Source organism: Eulemur rufifrons, chromosome 30 (assembly GCF_041146395.1).
Source record: "Eulemur rufifrons isolate Redbay chromosome 30, OSU_ERuf_1, whole genome shotgun sequence".
NCBI classification, from domain to species: domain Eukaryota; kingdom Metazoa; phylum Chordata; class Mammalia; order Primates; family Lemuridae; genus Eulemur; species Eulemur rufifrons.
In genome coordinates, this window is record NC_091012.1 from 61,049,229 (window position 1) to 61,064,714 (window position 15,486).

Genomic DNA, 15,486 nt, shown 5'->3' on the forward strand with positions numbered 1-15,486 from the left:
CACATGCTTCTAGGGAAGATGATTTCTTCTTTTAAATTCAGACTTTAATCACTATGTAGTGTTTATTTACTTTGTGTACTAGAGCTTAATGTATCACTAATGCTTTTTGTGTTTAACCTATCTCAGAGTGTTTGAAGTAACTGGAATGAAATACTTACCATTAAACTTGACCTCAGAACAAAAAACAAAATAAAAGTGCATCTGATTTTTCACTAAAACTTCTAGGATTCACTGGACCTCTAAAGAGCTCTCCCCAACCACATAAAATGTCTTAGGATGTAGAACAGATGAGTGCTCAAAATTGTTGCCAGTATTTCTTCATACACAAAGTTTGTCACTCTCAACTATTTAGATTATACCAGCATGACCAGATTCATAGGCAGTAGAGCTAAAAGCATGGATGTTAAAATCAAATAGACTTGGGTCCAAATCCCTATTCAGCTGTGCTACCTTGGGCAAATTACTTAATCTCTTTGATTCTGTTATATCTGTAAAATGAGGGTACTACCTCAAAGGGGTTTTCTGAAGGCTTAAATGAAGGTATCTAAAGGACTTAGCACAGTGCTGAGGCCGTAGTAAGTGCTTAGTCAGTGGTTATTAACATGATTCCCATTTAAAATGGTAAACTTCCACAGGAGCAATTAAGTATCCCATGACTGAAGATGATGCCTTGCCTTTTTCTCTCTGACATGCAAATACGTCACTTGATCTCAAGGAAGCACAACTCAGAGTTCATGTCCTACTAATGGTGGGACAGCAGTATCACTCTTCATAGATGGTAGGATGACAGGAAAATACACATAGTGCAACCATCCTGTTTTATAACACCAATGTTTTCCCTCTGTGCAACAGGCAGTTTTTCCAGTTTCATGTTTTCTATTAAGCAACTCACAACATGTTCAAATTTATTTTACTTACCAGGGATTTTAAGAGTATAGTATTTCCTAGGACATTGGCATGGACACGTGATTGTTTTTTAAGATGACTAAAGTTAGCTGCCTTCAGGTTATTGTACTTGCATATATTTTTACTTTATAGTTGCAGAACAATTCCGAGAATGTTCTTATTTCATTCGGCAAATTTCATTCACCTAACACATGGAGGTACTGTTCTAGTTGCTAAGGATTCAGGAGCAAACAACTAAAGACAGACTCTCATGGAGCTTATATATTAATGCAGACATAGACAATAAACATTAAAAATAAACATGGTATAAATAGCAAAAAATGCTGAGGAGAAAAATAATGCAAGAAAGGAAAAGAAAGTGTTGGGCCTGGAATTTAAAAAGAGGGTGGCTGGAGAAGGCCTTGCTGAGAAGGTATTATTTGAGTAAAGACTTGTTCAAAGTCAAATTTCACAGCAGACACTGAGGTTAGAACCCAGATCACCTAATGCAGTTTAGCACATTTACTACCCAGGATATCAGACTTTCTCTTCTTTAGACAATTCATTTTCCCTCAATACGATAGCAGGGTGTTTAATCTTGAATTGCCAAATCATCATATGTACTTCTTTTATGGTCTAATTGCATTCTTGTAAAGTTGACTATGATATCATTCATTTTTCCCCATTGACTTAGATCATAAAAGTTGAGTAGTGATTGACATAGTATTAAAGCATTTACTACACTGCTCACTGTTTTTGAAATACATTCTGCCCCCATCCATTTGCTCATCCATTTGTTCTCCCTTGGTAGGACTGTCCTCATTTCCCAGTTTGTCCCCTTCTTTTGAAAATATACCCATCCTTCATGCCTGTCTCAAATACTGTTTTTTGTGAAACCTTTCTTGATGGTTATACTTCCTTCCTCATCTTTTTTTTCCCATCCAAACTGGATGCAATTCCACCCCCCTCCCCCCCCCGCCCCTTTTAAATACCCTTAGCATTTTGTCTTGCTTCTCTTGTGGGGCTTATATTCTTTCTGCCTTATGTTTATTTGTGAGCTGGTCTCTCTGCTCCCTACCATGCATATGAATACATATGTCCATGCATACAAAGGACCAAGGGCATATTTTACTCAGCTTTGTATTAAGTGCTCAGCACCATATCCTTACACACCAACTCTTTTGAAGTGAAGTGACATGTTCAAATCTTTTTTGAAGTGAATTTATCAATAGACTGAGTGTAACCCCAGAAAACCTCTGACAAGGAAGGAGTTTAAAATGGTAGGAAAAACTGGGCAGAGGCTGGCTGGCATGCTTGAAAGAGTACGGGGTGGTCAATTTGTGCTCTGTAACTCGTTTTCTTCTCTGCTAAGATGAGAGAGCAGATAATATCTGTAGTTTGAATATTCTGCTGAATTGGAGGTTCCAAGGAGTCCCTTCAGGGGCTGTCACAGTAGCCCTATCAGAGTAGCTCTACTTTTTTCTTTCATCTATACTTGTGTTTTTATATCCATATAAGATTTTATTTAAATGGATTACTCATGACCCCCTCACCACTGCGAGAAAGAATTTGAAAACTTCTGGACTAAATGGCCTCTCTGGTTTCTCCTCACCTGAATGTTCTTTGATGTGCATGTTTGTGTGAGTGTGAGTGTGTGTTTATGTGTATATCTCCATATTAAGCACTATGAGGCTCACATAGAGGATATTCTCCTTCCCCCAAGACTTAAGGCAAACATATATAAAAGATTAAATGTGTATGGTATCGTGAATAACTAAAAGACATGTAGTGCTGTTTAAATCCAACTAAACTATAAGCCCTACAAAAGCTGTTTTCTATTGCTTTGTATTTAATATATCTTCAGCTCTAAGTCTGACAATTTCTCAATTTAGTGTGCGACAGCACTCACCCCTTAGGGGCATTTTATACATTTAAAGATGTGCCTTTTTGCTTTCTAATATTGTCCTTAAGAATTTATATATTGAAATAAGTATTTTTATTTCAAATTAATTTTCTCTTGGTACTCCTTCATATTACCAGTAAGAAATTATTTTAAAAAATTGTATGTAGGTAGATTATCATTCTATGACTATCCTTTAATGTTTATGAAGGGGAATTACAAAATATTTATTATAAGAAGGAGGTATTGGGTTTGATAGGGTTGAGAACTACTGGTCTGTAATGTATACTAAGGTGCCCAGATGTTTGAAAATGATAGTAACATAATCAAATATCAGATTGAGTGGTAGATACTGCTAATGATTTAGGAAATTAGAAAAAGGAAAGATTTTTGTGGACATAGGTAGTCATGAAATCTTAAATGGTAGGAAAGGGTTGTTAGAGGGATCTTGCATATTGAGGACTAGGTACTGTGACAGACCTTTGACACACCTTATCTTGAAGAAATAAATTGATCGGGCTTGCCAAAGAGACTGAGAAAGCAATTTCTAGCTAGGGTAAATCATAGAATTTAAAAGTTGGGAGGGCCCTATGCAATCATATATGCCAGACATTCTTAGTTCAAGGTTGTTGTCACCCTTTGAAGTTCGTGGACGGATTTCAAGGAATTCGTGAATCCCTTGAAATTGTGTATACCATTTAGCATATCTTTCAGAGGGGAATTAGGTTTATAGTTCTGATTGGATTCTGAAAGGGGCCCATCATCTCTAAGAGGTTAAGGCCTACTGATCTAGTCTGATCTCAGACTCAGGAAAATGGTTTGCTCAAGGCTATACAGCCAGTTAGTGGCAGAAATGAGGACTTAAACCCAGTGACTTCTAGTTTCTTGCTCATTTCACCGCACTTTGCTGAAGGACATGAACAAAGGCACGGCCAGGATTAAGCCACCATTTTGTAGTAATTGGTGTAAAAACAAAGAACTGGCCTTGGGTCAATTGAATTAAGTCTGTCAATCTGTTTCCACAACAGTTGCAGAAGGATGGGCTTCAGTTTGTCTCTTCAAAATGAACGAATATTTTAATTTTTACAGTTGGAATATGCTGGCACTCACCAAAATAGCTTTCTCAGCTGAAAGCAAACGCTGTGAGAGATATTATCATCCTTGAGGCTGTTTCTCCAGTTCCTTCCCAATGGCACTGTCTTTCTGACCTGCAGTAGCCTCCAGTTTTCTGCCTAATCAAATCAATATTACTTTGCCTGATTTAGCGGATCCTGTAACTGCCATAGCCTATTTAGCCAACATGTACCCTGTGCCCCAGTCAGGCCTTGCTGTTGGTACTCCCTTCTCTCCCAAAGTCCTTTCATTCCCACCTTTGTTTCTTTCTTCCTGTGCTTCCCCAGTCTGGAATGTACTCCATTCTTCCTTTCCAGATGCCCACATAAGGCACAGCACAATTCTAATCTCCACAAAGCCTCCCCTAGTTACTCTAGGCCATTTTGCACTTCCTCTGAACTCCTCTTGCGTTTCTTGCTTATACTGCACATGCTAGAACTTTGTTATGTATCACCACAGGGCTTTTCGGTGGACATTCTTTTTTTTTTTTTTTTTTTTTGAGACAGAGTCTCACTCTGTTGCCCAGGCTAGAGTGAGTGCCGTGGCTCAGCCTAGCTCACATCAAACTCCTGGGCTCAAGTGATCCTCCTGTCTCAGCCTCCCGAGTAGCTGGGACTACAGGCATGCGCCACCATGCCCGGCTAATTTTTTCTATATATTTTTAGCTGTCCATATAATTTCTTTCTATTTTTAGTAGAGATGGGGTCTCGCTCTTGCTCAGGCTGGTCTCGAACTCCTGAGCTCAAACAATCCGCCTGGTGGACATTCTTAGTGGTCACCTTGGGAGTTGGGGTTCCAGGAATTCCGGGGTGGGACTCTGGGCATCTGTAATCCCTGCTTCAGCCAGGGCAGTTCCACTTTGGTGATTTATATGGGCAGACTGGCGTGAGTTTTTATTTGAAGAAATGGTTTAGCTGCTCTCCCTGCCCCCATCCCCCCAAAATTTGAAAAACACTAGCTCGATCTTATGTGCTAATTGCCTCATAAACATTAACTCATAATGGGCAAGGACCAGGACTTCGTACTACTTCAGACTTATATTACTCTTCCCAAGCAACTGGTGCAATTTTGAGTACAACTTAAAGTTGACACTTAGGGAATGATTTTACAATTGTATTGCTCTCATTTTGGGAATAGAAGATAGTAAGTATTATTACCTCAGAAATTTACCTTTTTAAAAAATTTTTTGAGATAGGATCTTCCTCTGTTGCCCAGGCTGGAGTGTAGTTGGCATGATCATAGCTCACTGCAGCCTTAAACTTCTGGGCTCAAGCAATCCTCCTGCCTCAGCCTCCCAAGTAGCTGGGACTACAGGCATGCACCACCATGCCTGACTAATTAAAAAAAAAATTTAAGAGGGGATGGGGTCTTGCTATGTTGCCCAGGCTGGTCTTGAACTCCTGGCCTCAAGCAATCCTCCTGTCTCAGCCTCTCAAAGTACTAGGATGACAGGCACGAGCCATGGTGCCCATCCTAGAAACTTATCTTAATGAAAAACTCAGAATAATATTTCTGGGTTTATCTGAGAGAAATAAACCTAAGTTGGTAGTTTTCCCCCACTTTGGGGTATAAAACCTAACCCTGTTTAAAGATGTCTAGTTTACATACACATATTTAAGACAAACCTCATTATTGTCATACCCTCCTGTCTCAAAATTTGGCCAAACCTAAATATCATATTCATGCATTAATGTAAGCATTAATGTGCTGTTACTTAACTGGCAAAATGATGTGCGCATTATCAGTACACCTAGAGACCTAGAAAAAAATTCCAGTCTTTCAGACCAGTTATTTCAGCTTTCTGTATCAAATCAATTATATAAACTAATAAAGACCTGATTATTTAAATCAATTGTGCTATCAACCTGTTAATAATCTTTTGTTTTTTTTCCTGCTCTCTGCCTGGTCCATTGTCTTCACCCTACAGGTGTACTTTATTGTCGGCTTCCAAAGATTACTAACTCTTGTCTGTATCACTAAGATTGAACTGCCTTGGCTATACTGCTACTCTTACTGCTGCTTCCATTATTGCCTTCTTCAGCAAAATAAGGCTTTCAGAAGCCAAAGAATAACAAGAAATAAGCACCATTGTAGAAGCCTTTCCACTATGAAACTTAAGCTAAATGTGCTCACCATTATTTTGCTGCCTGTCCACTTGTTAATAACAATATACAGTGCCCTTATATTTATTCCGTGGTATTTTCTTACCAATGCCAAGAAGAAAAACGCTATGGCAAAGAGAATAAAAGCTAAGCCCACTTCAGACAAACCTGGAAGTCCATATCGCTCTGTCACACACTTCAACTCGCTAGCTGTCATAGACATCCCTGGAGCAGACACTCTGGATAAATTATTTGACCATGCTGTATCCAAATTTGGGAAGAAGGACAGCCTTGGGACCAGGGAAATCCTAAGTGAAGAAAATGAAATGCAGCCAAATGGAAAAGTTTTTAAGAAGGTAAAGCATTTTTGTGCTTTTCATTTTTTTTAAACAGGAAGGCACATTTTGTTTTATCATAAATTGAATGTATTTTAAATATGCAGGCATTCGATTATAATATTATGTAACTAATTCTGAGAAGGTGCTCATAGCTTCTGTATACACACTTAAGGGCATTTTTAGAGTTTACACTTTGGGGAGTATTTTAATTGCTTGTTTGAATAAATATACTAATATTAGAGAATGTCTCACTTTAACAGTTAATTCTTGGAAATTATAAATGGATCAACTATCTCGAAGTGAACTGCAGAGTGAATAACTTTGGTAGTGGACTCACTGCATTGGGACTAAAACCAAAGAACACCATTGCCATTTTCTGTGAGACCAGGGCCGAATGGATGATTGCTGCACAGACTTGCTTTAAGTATAACTTTCCTCGTAAGTGCCTTGTATTTTTGGAGGGGGGAAAGGGAGCTTTATGAAAATTGTTCTGAGATGCTCCTGTTTTTTTAAGTAGGGTTTTTTAAGCTATTCTCTGTATAAATTATATCTATAAAACACAATAATGTAGGTAATGTGGTTAAAAGATATCCAGTAATTGGTATTAAATGTGGTAACTTCTAAGAGCTAGCATGGGAATTGGCAGCTTAATGAGTTTAGAATTTTACTTTTCAAGGGGAAATGAATTGTACCTGAAAGATTGGGGCTTGGGGATATTTTTCGGAGGTGATAGACAAAATGATTAAAACAACAAAAAAAATTGCTTTGGAAAATTCTAGTTCATTGTTTCACTTTGAGACCACTTATTTGATTTATTCCACTTTACACGTGAAATAAGCTTGTGATAGCTTGAATTAGCATTGTATGTTAGACAGAAAGTAAAATTGAGTATATTCTTAAGCATTTGTTTTTGTCATTGTCTGAGAAATAAAAATTGAGTCCAGAACAATGCCTTGACACACACTAAGCACTCAGTTGTTTATTGAATGAAATGGAACCCTGTAGGTTTAGTTTAGGAATCAAGAGTTTGCATTTCAAACAAATAATAATAGATAACATGAAAATGATCCCTTATGTACCCATCACCCACTTTCAACAATCAACAGCTCATGTAAGGTGGCTATTCTTAACCATGTTGCTGTTTCTGGTTACTAGCCTAGAGCTGAATTTCCAAGTCTGTTCTAGCAGAAGTTCTTTGACTCTGAGTTTCAGTTTATGTTATCTTTGTCTGGTGGCTCCTACAGGAGTAGATCTCCTTGACTCCTCCAGTTAAGGTGTGAAGGTCACCAATCAAATTAGACATTGCACCCACTAAAAAAGCTTCTTGAAAGGAGTAAGGACTTTATTTATAGCTGATCTTCTGACTTGAGATCCTTAAAATTTTCAAGGACGGATCCATTCTCTGAGGCTATGACCAGTAAAAAGGTGTGCTACTAGGGAGCTCTAGCTGGGCCAGCTCTGACCTTAATGAACAGTTCAGCCAGGAATTGTTGGCCTTAAGCATCTTGATTGATTTTTGACTAGTTGTGGTGATATCAGTATTTCTGGGTTTTTTTCAAGTTTAGAAAGTTAGAGTCTTGGAAGGTTTTAAGGAAAACTTTGGGTTGCCAGGGAGTTTGAAGCAAGGTTGAAGGATAATAGCAGAGACTATGAAATCAAATTAGATTATAAAATGTCTGTGTGTCTGTAAGTGTGCCTATCATTAAAGACCGACTTAAATAATATGTCTTTCTAATAAATGTTTATCACTTAATATTTAAATGATATTTTTATTTTTTATTATATAGTTGTGACTTTATATGCCACACTTGGCAAAGATGCAGTAGTTCATGGGCTAAATGAATCTGAGGCTGCCTATCTTATTACTAGTGTTGAACTTCTAGAAAGTAAACTAAAGGTAAATATGAAATTTTCTTTTAATTCATGATAATGTTATCTGCTGGGACAAGAAAATGTTCAGTAAGTGAATTTTTGGTGCAGGCCCAAATTTAATAGCTGAGTTTTCTTTGTGCTCAACAGACTGCATTGTCAGATATCAGTTGTGTCAAACACATCATTTATGTGGACAATAAGACCATCAATAGAGGAGAGTACCCTGAAGGATTTGAGATTCACAGCATGCAATCAGTAGAGGAGTTGGGATCCAAGCCAGAAAACTGTAAGTAAAACACTTAAAACAAATTTATTTACCTACTCAAGGTTTGTTATTTTAGTAGATTAGGAAAAGAAGTGACGTGAGTGAGTACATTAAAATTCTTTACATGGAAAAAAAAGTTTTAAAACTTTAAAAACTGTCAAAACCATATATGATTAAGATTTTCTTTCCCTTGCTCCTCAAAAAGATAACTATTTAAAATTTACCAAATAATTAAGAGTAATCACTGGTTCCGTTGCTGCCAAACTTTATTTTTAAAATAGCCCACTATAACTTTCCACTTTGGACTTCATACAGAGAATATATCTCAGGCCTTCCATTTAGTACACTCTTTTTTTTGTGTGTGTGAGAAAGCGTCTTGCTCTATCTCCTGGGCTAGAGTGCAGTGGCATCATCATAGCTCACTGCAACCTCAAACTCCTGGGCTTGAGCGATCCTCCTGCCTCAGCCTCCTCCTGCCTCAGCCTCCCAAGTAGCTGAGCCTACAGGCGCGTGCACCACCATGCCTGGCTAATTTTTCTATTTTATGTTGAGATGGGGCCTCACTCTTTCTCAGGCTGGTCTTGAACTCCTGGCCTCAAGCAGTCCTCCCACCTCGGCCTCCCAAAGTGCTAGGGTTACAGGTATAAGCCACGATGCCTGGCTGGTAAACTTTTTTCTTTTTTTAATGCTTAATGCCAGTGATTTTTTTTTTTTTTTGAAACAGAGTCTCACTCTGTTGCCCGGGCTAGAGTGCCGTGGCATCAGCCTACCTCACAGCAATCTCAGACTCCTGGGCTCAAGCAACCCTCCTGCCTCAGCCTCCCGAGTAGCTGGGACTACAGGCATGTGCCACCATGCCTGGCTAATTTTTTCCTATATATTTTTAGCTGTCCAGATCATTTCTTTCTATTTTTAGTAGAGACGGGGGTCTCACTCTTGCTCAGGCTGGTCTCGAACTCCTGACCTTGAGCGATCCACCCACCTCGGCCTCCCAGAATGCTAGGATTACAGGCGTGAGCTACCACGCCCGACTCAATGCCACTGATCTTAATGATGTCTCAGAGAATGCAAACATGTTTACCAAGAATAATGCTTGAATTTATTCTACCACTAAGGTGGTGGTTGGTATTTCATTTGAAACAAGTAAATGCTCCTTGAAGCAAAATGTCAGTTGGCCATCAGGACAGAGAATTGAGGAAATTAATAGCCCATTTGGATAGTTTTCTTCTCATGCTTAATGTGAAGGTCATAATAGGTCATAATATCATACTAGATGAGGAAAGGATTGATTTTGGCAGGAGAAAATATTGGTTGAGCCTCTACTCAGCTTCTGAATATTTTACCATTGGAGAATGACCATGTGTTTACAAAAACAAGTATAGATTATAGCTTTCCAGCACGTGTCAAGAATGGCAGTGAGTCTGAGATTTTATCCTACTTGCAAGTGAACCAAGTGAGTCTGCGAAATTTTAGGGAGACCTACAACTCCTGGCTTAGAGATGAAGGATGTTTTTTTACTCACAACAATAGCAGTAGCCAGAGTATCATATCAGCATTTGTGTCATAGGAGAGGAGGAACTCTGAGCTTAGGGAACTTTATTATCTTTATTGTCCTGGACAGTAAGCAAGCTTACTGTTTGCCCTGGAGAGAGACACTATTTTTGTGCAAGTGGCCTTGAAAAGATAGTCCAGAACAAAGTCAATGCCTCTGTTTATAAGATGTGCAGAAACACTGTAAACCCAAGGAAATTGCCTCTCAATACCAGGTTGACCCTGCAGGCTTGGGGTAAACTTGACTAAGAGGTCCGGATTGGTTGGGATCTGTTGCCAATTCTGCTGATTCACCAAAGGGTGTTGGTACAAAACTAAGGGTGTAGCAGTCCTCATAATTTTGTGTTAGCATTGATGTGGTAGGCGGTGTACCCCACTTAGTTCCACTCATCTCTAAAGTAGATAGGATAGATATATATTTTTGGTGCTTTACCTGAGCAGACAGTTATTATGATGATGATGCTTTTTGCATGTTTATTCAAAAATGGGCAGAAGCAAAATGTCACATTGTGTGCATAGATTGAGAAGAACTTAGCATAGCTATTATGCTGCTTGGGTTAATCCTCAGAGGAAATATGCAGTCCCGATTTGCTTGATTTATGAACTGGTAACAATGGATATCTTTAAGTAACATTAGAATTAGCCAACTTTAGTATAACTTTATCTTTGGTTGTTTCAGTGGTATATCTTGCTGTTTGAAATTTTTATTTTGACTGATATATAAAAATATAAATCATTTTTGTAAACAATTTGTTAAAAATCTAACAATTTTGTTAAACTTTAATTCTGATGACATCTATGGATTCTTGGCCATTTTGGTATATTCTGAGAAGGAAAGGAAATTACTAGGTTAGCATGATACACTGTCTTGAAAGTGGATGCCCCAGCGTGCTGTTTAAAACTTATTAGCACCTTAGAATTTTAGTGTTGAAGTTGCCTTAAAGATCAAGTCCAATGGTTTTCTATCATGGATATGTATGAGAGTCACCTGTGGAGCTTTTGTTCTATCCCAGACATGCTGAATCCAAATTTTCAGAAATGAGGTTCAGAAATAGTATTTTGTTTAAACTTTTCAGGTGATTCTGATGCCCACCCATGGTTAAGAACTACAATCTAGCCTGACCATCTCATTTTAGAGATGAGAAAACCGAGGCCTATAGATAAGCTTACACACAATACTCTATCCTCTTGATTCTTCAAAGTCCCAGAAATCTTTCCACAACATTGCTCTATATACAGCACTGTGGAGAGGCATGAGCAGATGGCTATTAGCCTAAACGTCCAGAAAATGGACCAAATCGAGTTTGAAATTCTCATTGCAGCAAACCAAAATTTGATAACTGTCTTTGTTTTATTTAAAGCGAGTATTCTCTATTATTGATAGTTTATCACTACGCAAAATTGAAATATCATTGTTTAGTAACTTAAACTTTGAACTGAAGAAAATGTACTTTTTCATTCATTTAGTGAGTGTTCCTCCAAGTAGACCAGTGCCTTCAGACATGGCCATTGTCATGTATACCAGTGGTTCTACTGGCCGGCCTAAGGGAGTGATGATGCATCATAGCAATTTGATAGCTGGAATGACAGGTCAATGTGAAAGAATTCCTGGACTGGGGTAAGAGAGAATTATTCTGCTTTCTGCCTAGGTCAGAGCTCATATTCAGCATTCTGTAAACTCAATCTATATTTAAAATGATAAAGTTATTGATGTTTCTGATTTCAAATGCTTTTTCAAGAATGATTAAAATGTTTCTCTTATTTTGTTTTAGACCAAAGGACATATATATTGGCTACTTGCCTTTGGCTCATGTGCTAGAATTGACAGCAGAGATTTCTTGTTTTACCTATGGCTGTAAGATTGGATATTCTTCTCCACTTACACTATCTGACCAGGTGAAAAACTTTTCAGCACATTGGCATGATCATATTAAGTTACACTGTTTGGCTGAGAGCATATTACTAAAACCTGAGATTTTAATTCAGTTAAAGCTTTCTCCTTGACTTCAAAAATAGCTTCCATGAGCAGTATGTCTCAGTAGTAAATAACCCTGTGGATTAGTTAGCATTGCTTTATGTACATATTTAAAATTATTTTGAAATGAATAATTACTTTCATCTTATCTTTATTTACTAGATTTTTACTCTTGAGAGCTAAGATAGAGACTATAAATACACTGAACCTTTTTGACAAACTAGGCATGAGCATTGATGGGTTTTTTGGGGAGGAGATATGGTAAGGTTTGGGCCCAGTTTTCCTCTGAGTTTTCTCTAGAGCTGTACTGTCCAATACAGTAGCCACTAGCCACATATTTAAATAGAAATGAATTAAAATTAAATTGAAAAAAAATTTGGTTTCTCATTTGCTCTAGCCACATTTTAAGTTCTCAGTAGCTACGTGTGACCAATGGCTACTATATTGAACAACACAGATACAGAATTATTTCCACCGTCATGGAAAGGTCTATTGGACACAAAGCAGCATCTCCAAAGACAGCCCTTAGCTTGCCACACTGAGTCAGGGTTCTTCCTTCTCTGTGGTTCATAACAGAAAGCCCAACAATGGGCGGGGCTAATTCATGTATTTTAAGCCCATTTGAAATCACACATCTAATACCTATTGTCCACAGTTCTGTTTCACTTCTTTGGAATAGTTGCTATAGAAAAGCCTCGACCTGGCATAGGGAACAAACAAACAAAGCTACTAAGGAAGCTGTGGGCTTCAGGATGCTGAAAGATAAAGTGAGTACAGGTAGGAATGACTTGACTCTATGTGTGCCTCTGCTCCTCCCATTACTTCAGGCCTGGCAGTTATTTTTCAGACCCCCAGGCAATGCTGTCTTTTGTTTGGGAGTCTTCATGGAGCGTGTTGGTAAGAAGATGTGTCCTTGGTTCTCACAGTTAGAAATTGTAATATATATTTTTTTTGGTAGAAACATTATTTTAGGGAGAGGTTAGGTAGATTATGTAGTATTAGGACAAAAAAGTTAAATAGATTTTTTGGGGGACTTATCTGAGATTCCAACCACCTGTTTTGTTTTGTTTTGATGTATGACTTAAAGTGTACAAATATTAAGTGTACTGTTTGATTAATTTTAATATACCCATGCACATATAGACCTCTGTGATCATCACCATCTAGACGAAGAAAAAAAGAATGTTTTCAGCACTCCAGAATGTTTCTTGTGTCCCCTCCTAGTCATTACCAACCCACAAGGATAATCTATTCTCCTTTTTTTTTTTGTTGTTTTTTTGTTTTTTTGAGACAGAATCTCACTCTGTCACACTGGGTAGAGGGCAGATAGAGTGCAGTGGCATCATGATAGCTCACTGCAACCTAACCTCAAACTCCTGGGCTCAAGCAATCCTCATGCCTCAGCCTCCCGAGTAGCTGGGACTACAGGTGCACACCACGATGCCCGGCTAGTTTTTCTATTCTTAGTAGAGACGGCATCTTGCTCTTGCTGAGGCTGGTCTCAAACTGCTGAGCTCAAGTGATTCTCCCACCTCAGACTTCCAGAGTGCTAGGATTACAGGCGTGAGCCACCGCACATGGCTCCAATTTCCTTTTAAAGTGGTTTTCCTACGAGAAAGTGTCTGTTCCAGACAGTTCCCAGCTTTGTACCTTAAGGAACACAACATCTTTGTAAGATGGGGCTGACACAATCTCCTCTATTTAATTGAATGTACCACTCAACTAAAAGTTCATACTTAAAATCTGCTGGAATATTGATGGAGAGAATAAACAAATTATCAAATAAACTAATAAACAGAACTTGATCTAGTAAAGTCAAAATAGACCTATGAATAAGACTGAAGCTTATACTATTAAAAAATATTTTTAGAAAAATTTGTGGTAGTTATGTTTTGAGGCATTATAGTGGGGTCTTTTATATTCAGAGGCATCATCAAAATGTGAAGAACATTTCAGTAAGCTTTTGGGTATGATTTTTTTTTCTCTTTGGGGAAATTCAGAAGCTGGAGACTAGCAACCTGTTTTTTCCATTGCATTTCTGAGAACAATAGCCTCAGTGTGGAGAAGGAGGGACAGTTGGAGTCTGTTGCTGGTCTGACTTAATTCTTGCTGTCTCTTAAGCCAAGCTAGTATATTAGAAGCCTATTAAATAAAATTCACACCTACTTTTTAAATGAACTTTACTATGAAGACTCTCAATTTTACTGGGAATCTAAAAGTCAGGAATCTTTCTTACATAGGACCATCAGAAAAACACAGGAGACCAGAAGCACCACATTTGAAGCCAGCTGATGATAGCTATGTTGTCATAACTGGGGTTACTGGGATCATAGAAAGACAAAAGACTGATAATATTATTAGGAATAATAAAACAAGGAGAAGGGCTCCTTACCCGGAAACTTCTCTCCATAGCAAAAATTGGTTAGTAGCATGCGGAGGGAAGCCTAACCTGAAGGATATGAGAGCCACATTCTCTCTACAGAGCAGCCCTCCTGTGCATGGTGTGTATGTAGGTTTCCACCTGCAAATGTGTATGCACTTGCACATATGTAAAAAAAGGAGTTACTTTATCTCCTTTATCTGTATTAAAGAAAAGTAGGACAAAAGCAATTCAGTTCTACCAGCAGAACCTTCACTATGCCCAAGCTGGTAGTTCTTGTGGATCACACTGCTGCTTTTTTTTTTTTTTTTGAGACAGTCTCACTCTATTGCCCGGGCTAGAGTGCTGTGATGTCAGCCCAGCTCACAGCAGCCTCAAACTCCTGGGCTCAAGTGATCCTCCTGCCTCAGCCTCCCGAGTAGCTGGGACTACAGGCATGCACCACCACGCCCGACTAATTTTTTCTATATATATATACATATACATATATATGTATATATATATATATTTAGCTTTCCAAATCATTTCTTTCTATTTTTAGTAGAGACGGGGTTTTGCTCTTGCTCAGGCTGGTCTCAAACTCCTAAGCTCAAACAATCCGCCTGCCTCGGCCTCCCAGAGTGCTAGGATTATAGGCGTGAGCCACAGCGCTCGGCCCACACTGCTTCTTTTTTTTTTTTTTTTTTTTTTTTTTGAGACAGAGTCTCACTCTGTTGCCCAGGCTACAGTGAGTGCCGTGGCGTCAGCCTAGCTCACAGCAACCTCAAACTCCTGGGCTCAAGCGATCCTCTTGCCTCAGCCTCCCGAGTAGCTGGGACTACAGGCATGCGCCACCATGCCCGGCTAATTTTTTCTATATATATTTTTAGCTGTCCATATAATTTCTTTCTATTTTTAGTAGAGATGGGGTCTCGCTCTTGCTCAGGCTGGTCTCGAACTCCTGAGCTCAAACGATCCGCCCACCTCGGCCTCCCAGAGTGCTAGGATTACAGGCGTGAGCCACCGCGCCCGGCCCACACTGCTTCTTAAGAGCTGGTTTTCTTCTTCCCTGTATTAACCATGGCTAATACATGATACACCTAAACTTACAGACTAATGAACTATA

General features: G+C 38.7%; 1 protein-coding gene across 3 annotated transcripts in view; it reads left to right on the plus strand.

Moving 5' to 3' along the window:
* Positions 1–15,486, plus strand: part of ACSL4 (acyl-CoA synthetase long chain family member 4) — a 78,413-nt gene that overhangs the window by 37,512 nt on the left and 25,415 nt on the right. Inside the window, exons 3-8 of one of the 3 annotated variants that reach the window (XM_069463970.1) lie at positions 6,117–6,356; positions 6,599–6,776; positions 8,126–8,235; positions 8,358–8,496; positions 11,494–11,644; positions 11,799–11,922. In XM_069463970.1, coding sequence (XP_069320071.1) covers positions 6,129–6,356; positions 6,599–6,776; positions 8,126–8,235; positions 8,358–8,496; positions 11,494–11,644; positions 11,799–11,922 — 930 coding nt within the window. In that variant the 5' untranslated portion in view covers positions 6,117–6,128. Of the gene's footprint in view, positions 1–5,848; positions 6,357–6,598; positions 6,777–8,125; positions 8,236–8,357; positions 8,497–11,493; positions 11,645–11,798; positions 11,923–15,486 lie in introns of those variants that run through there. The other 2 variants (XM_069463971.1, XM_069463969.1) reach the window with 2 other exon arrangements.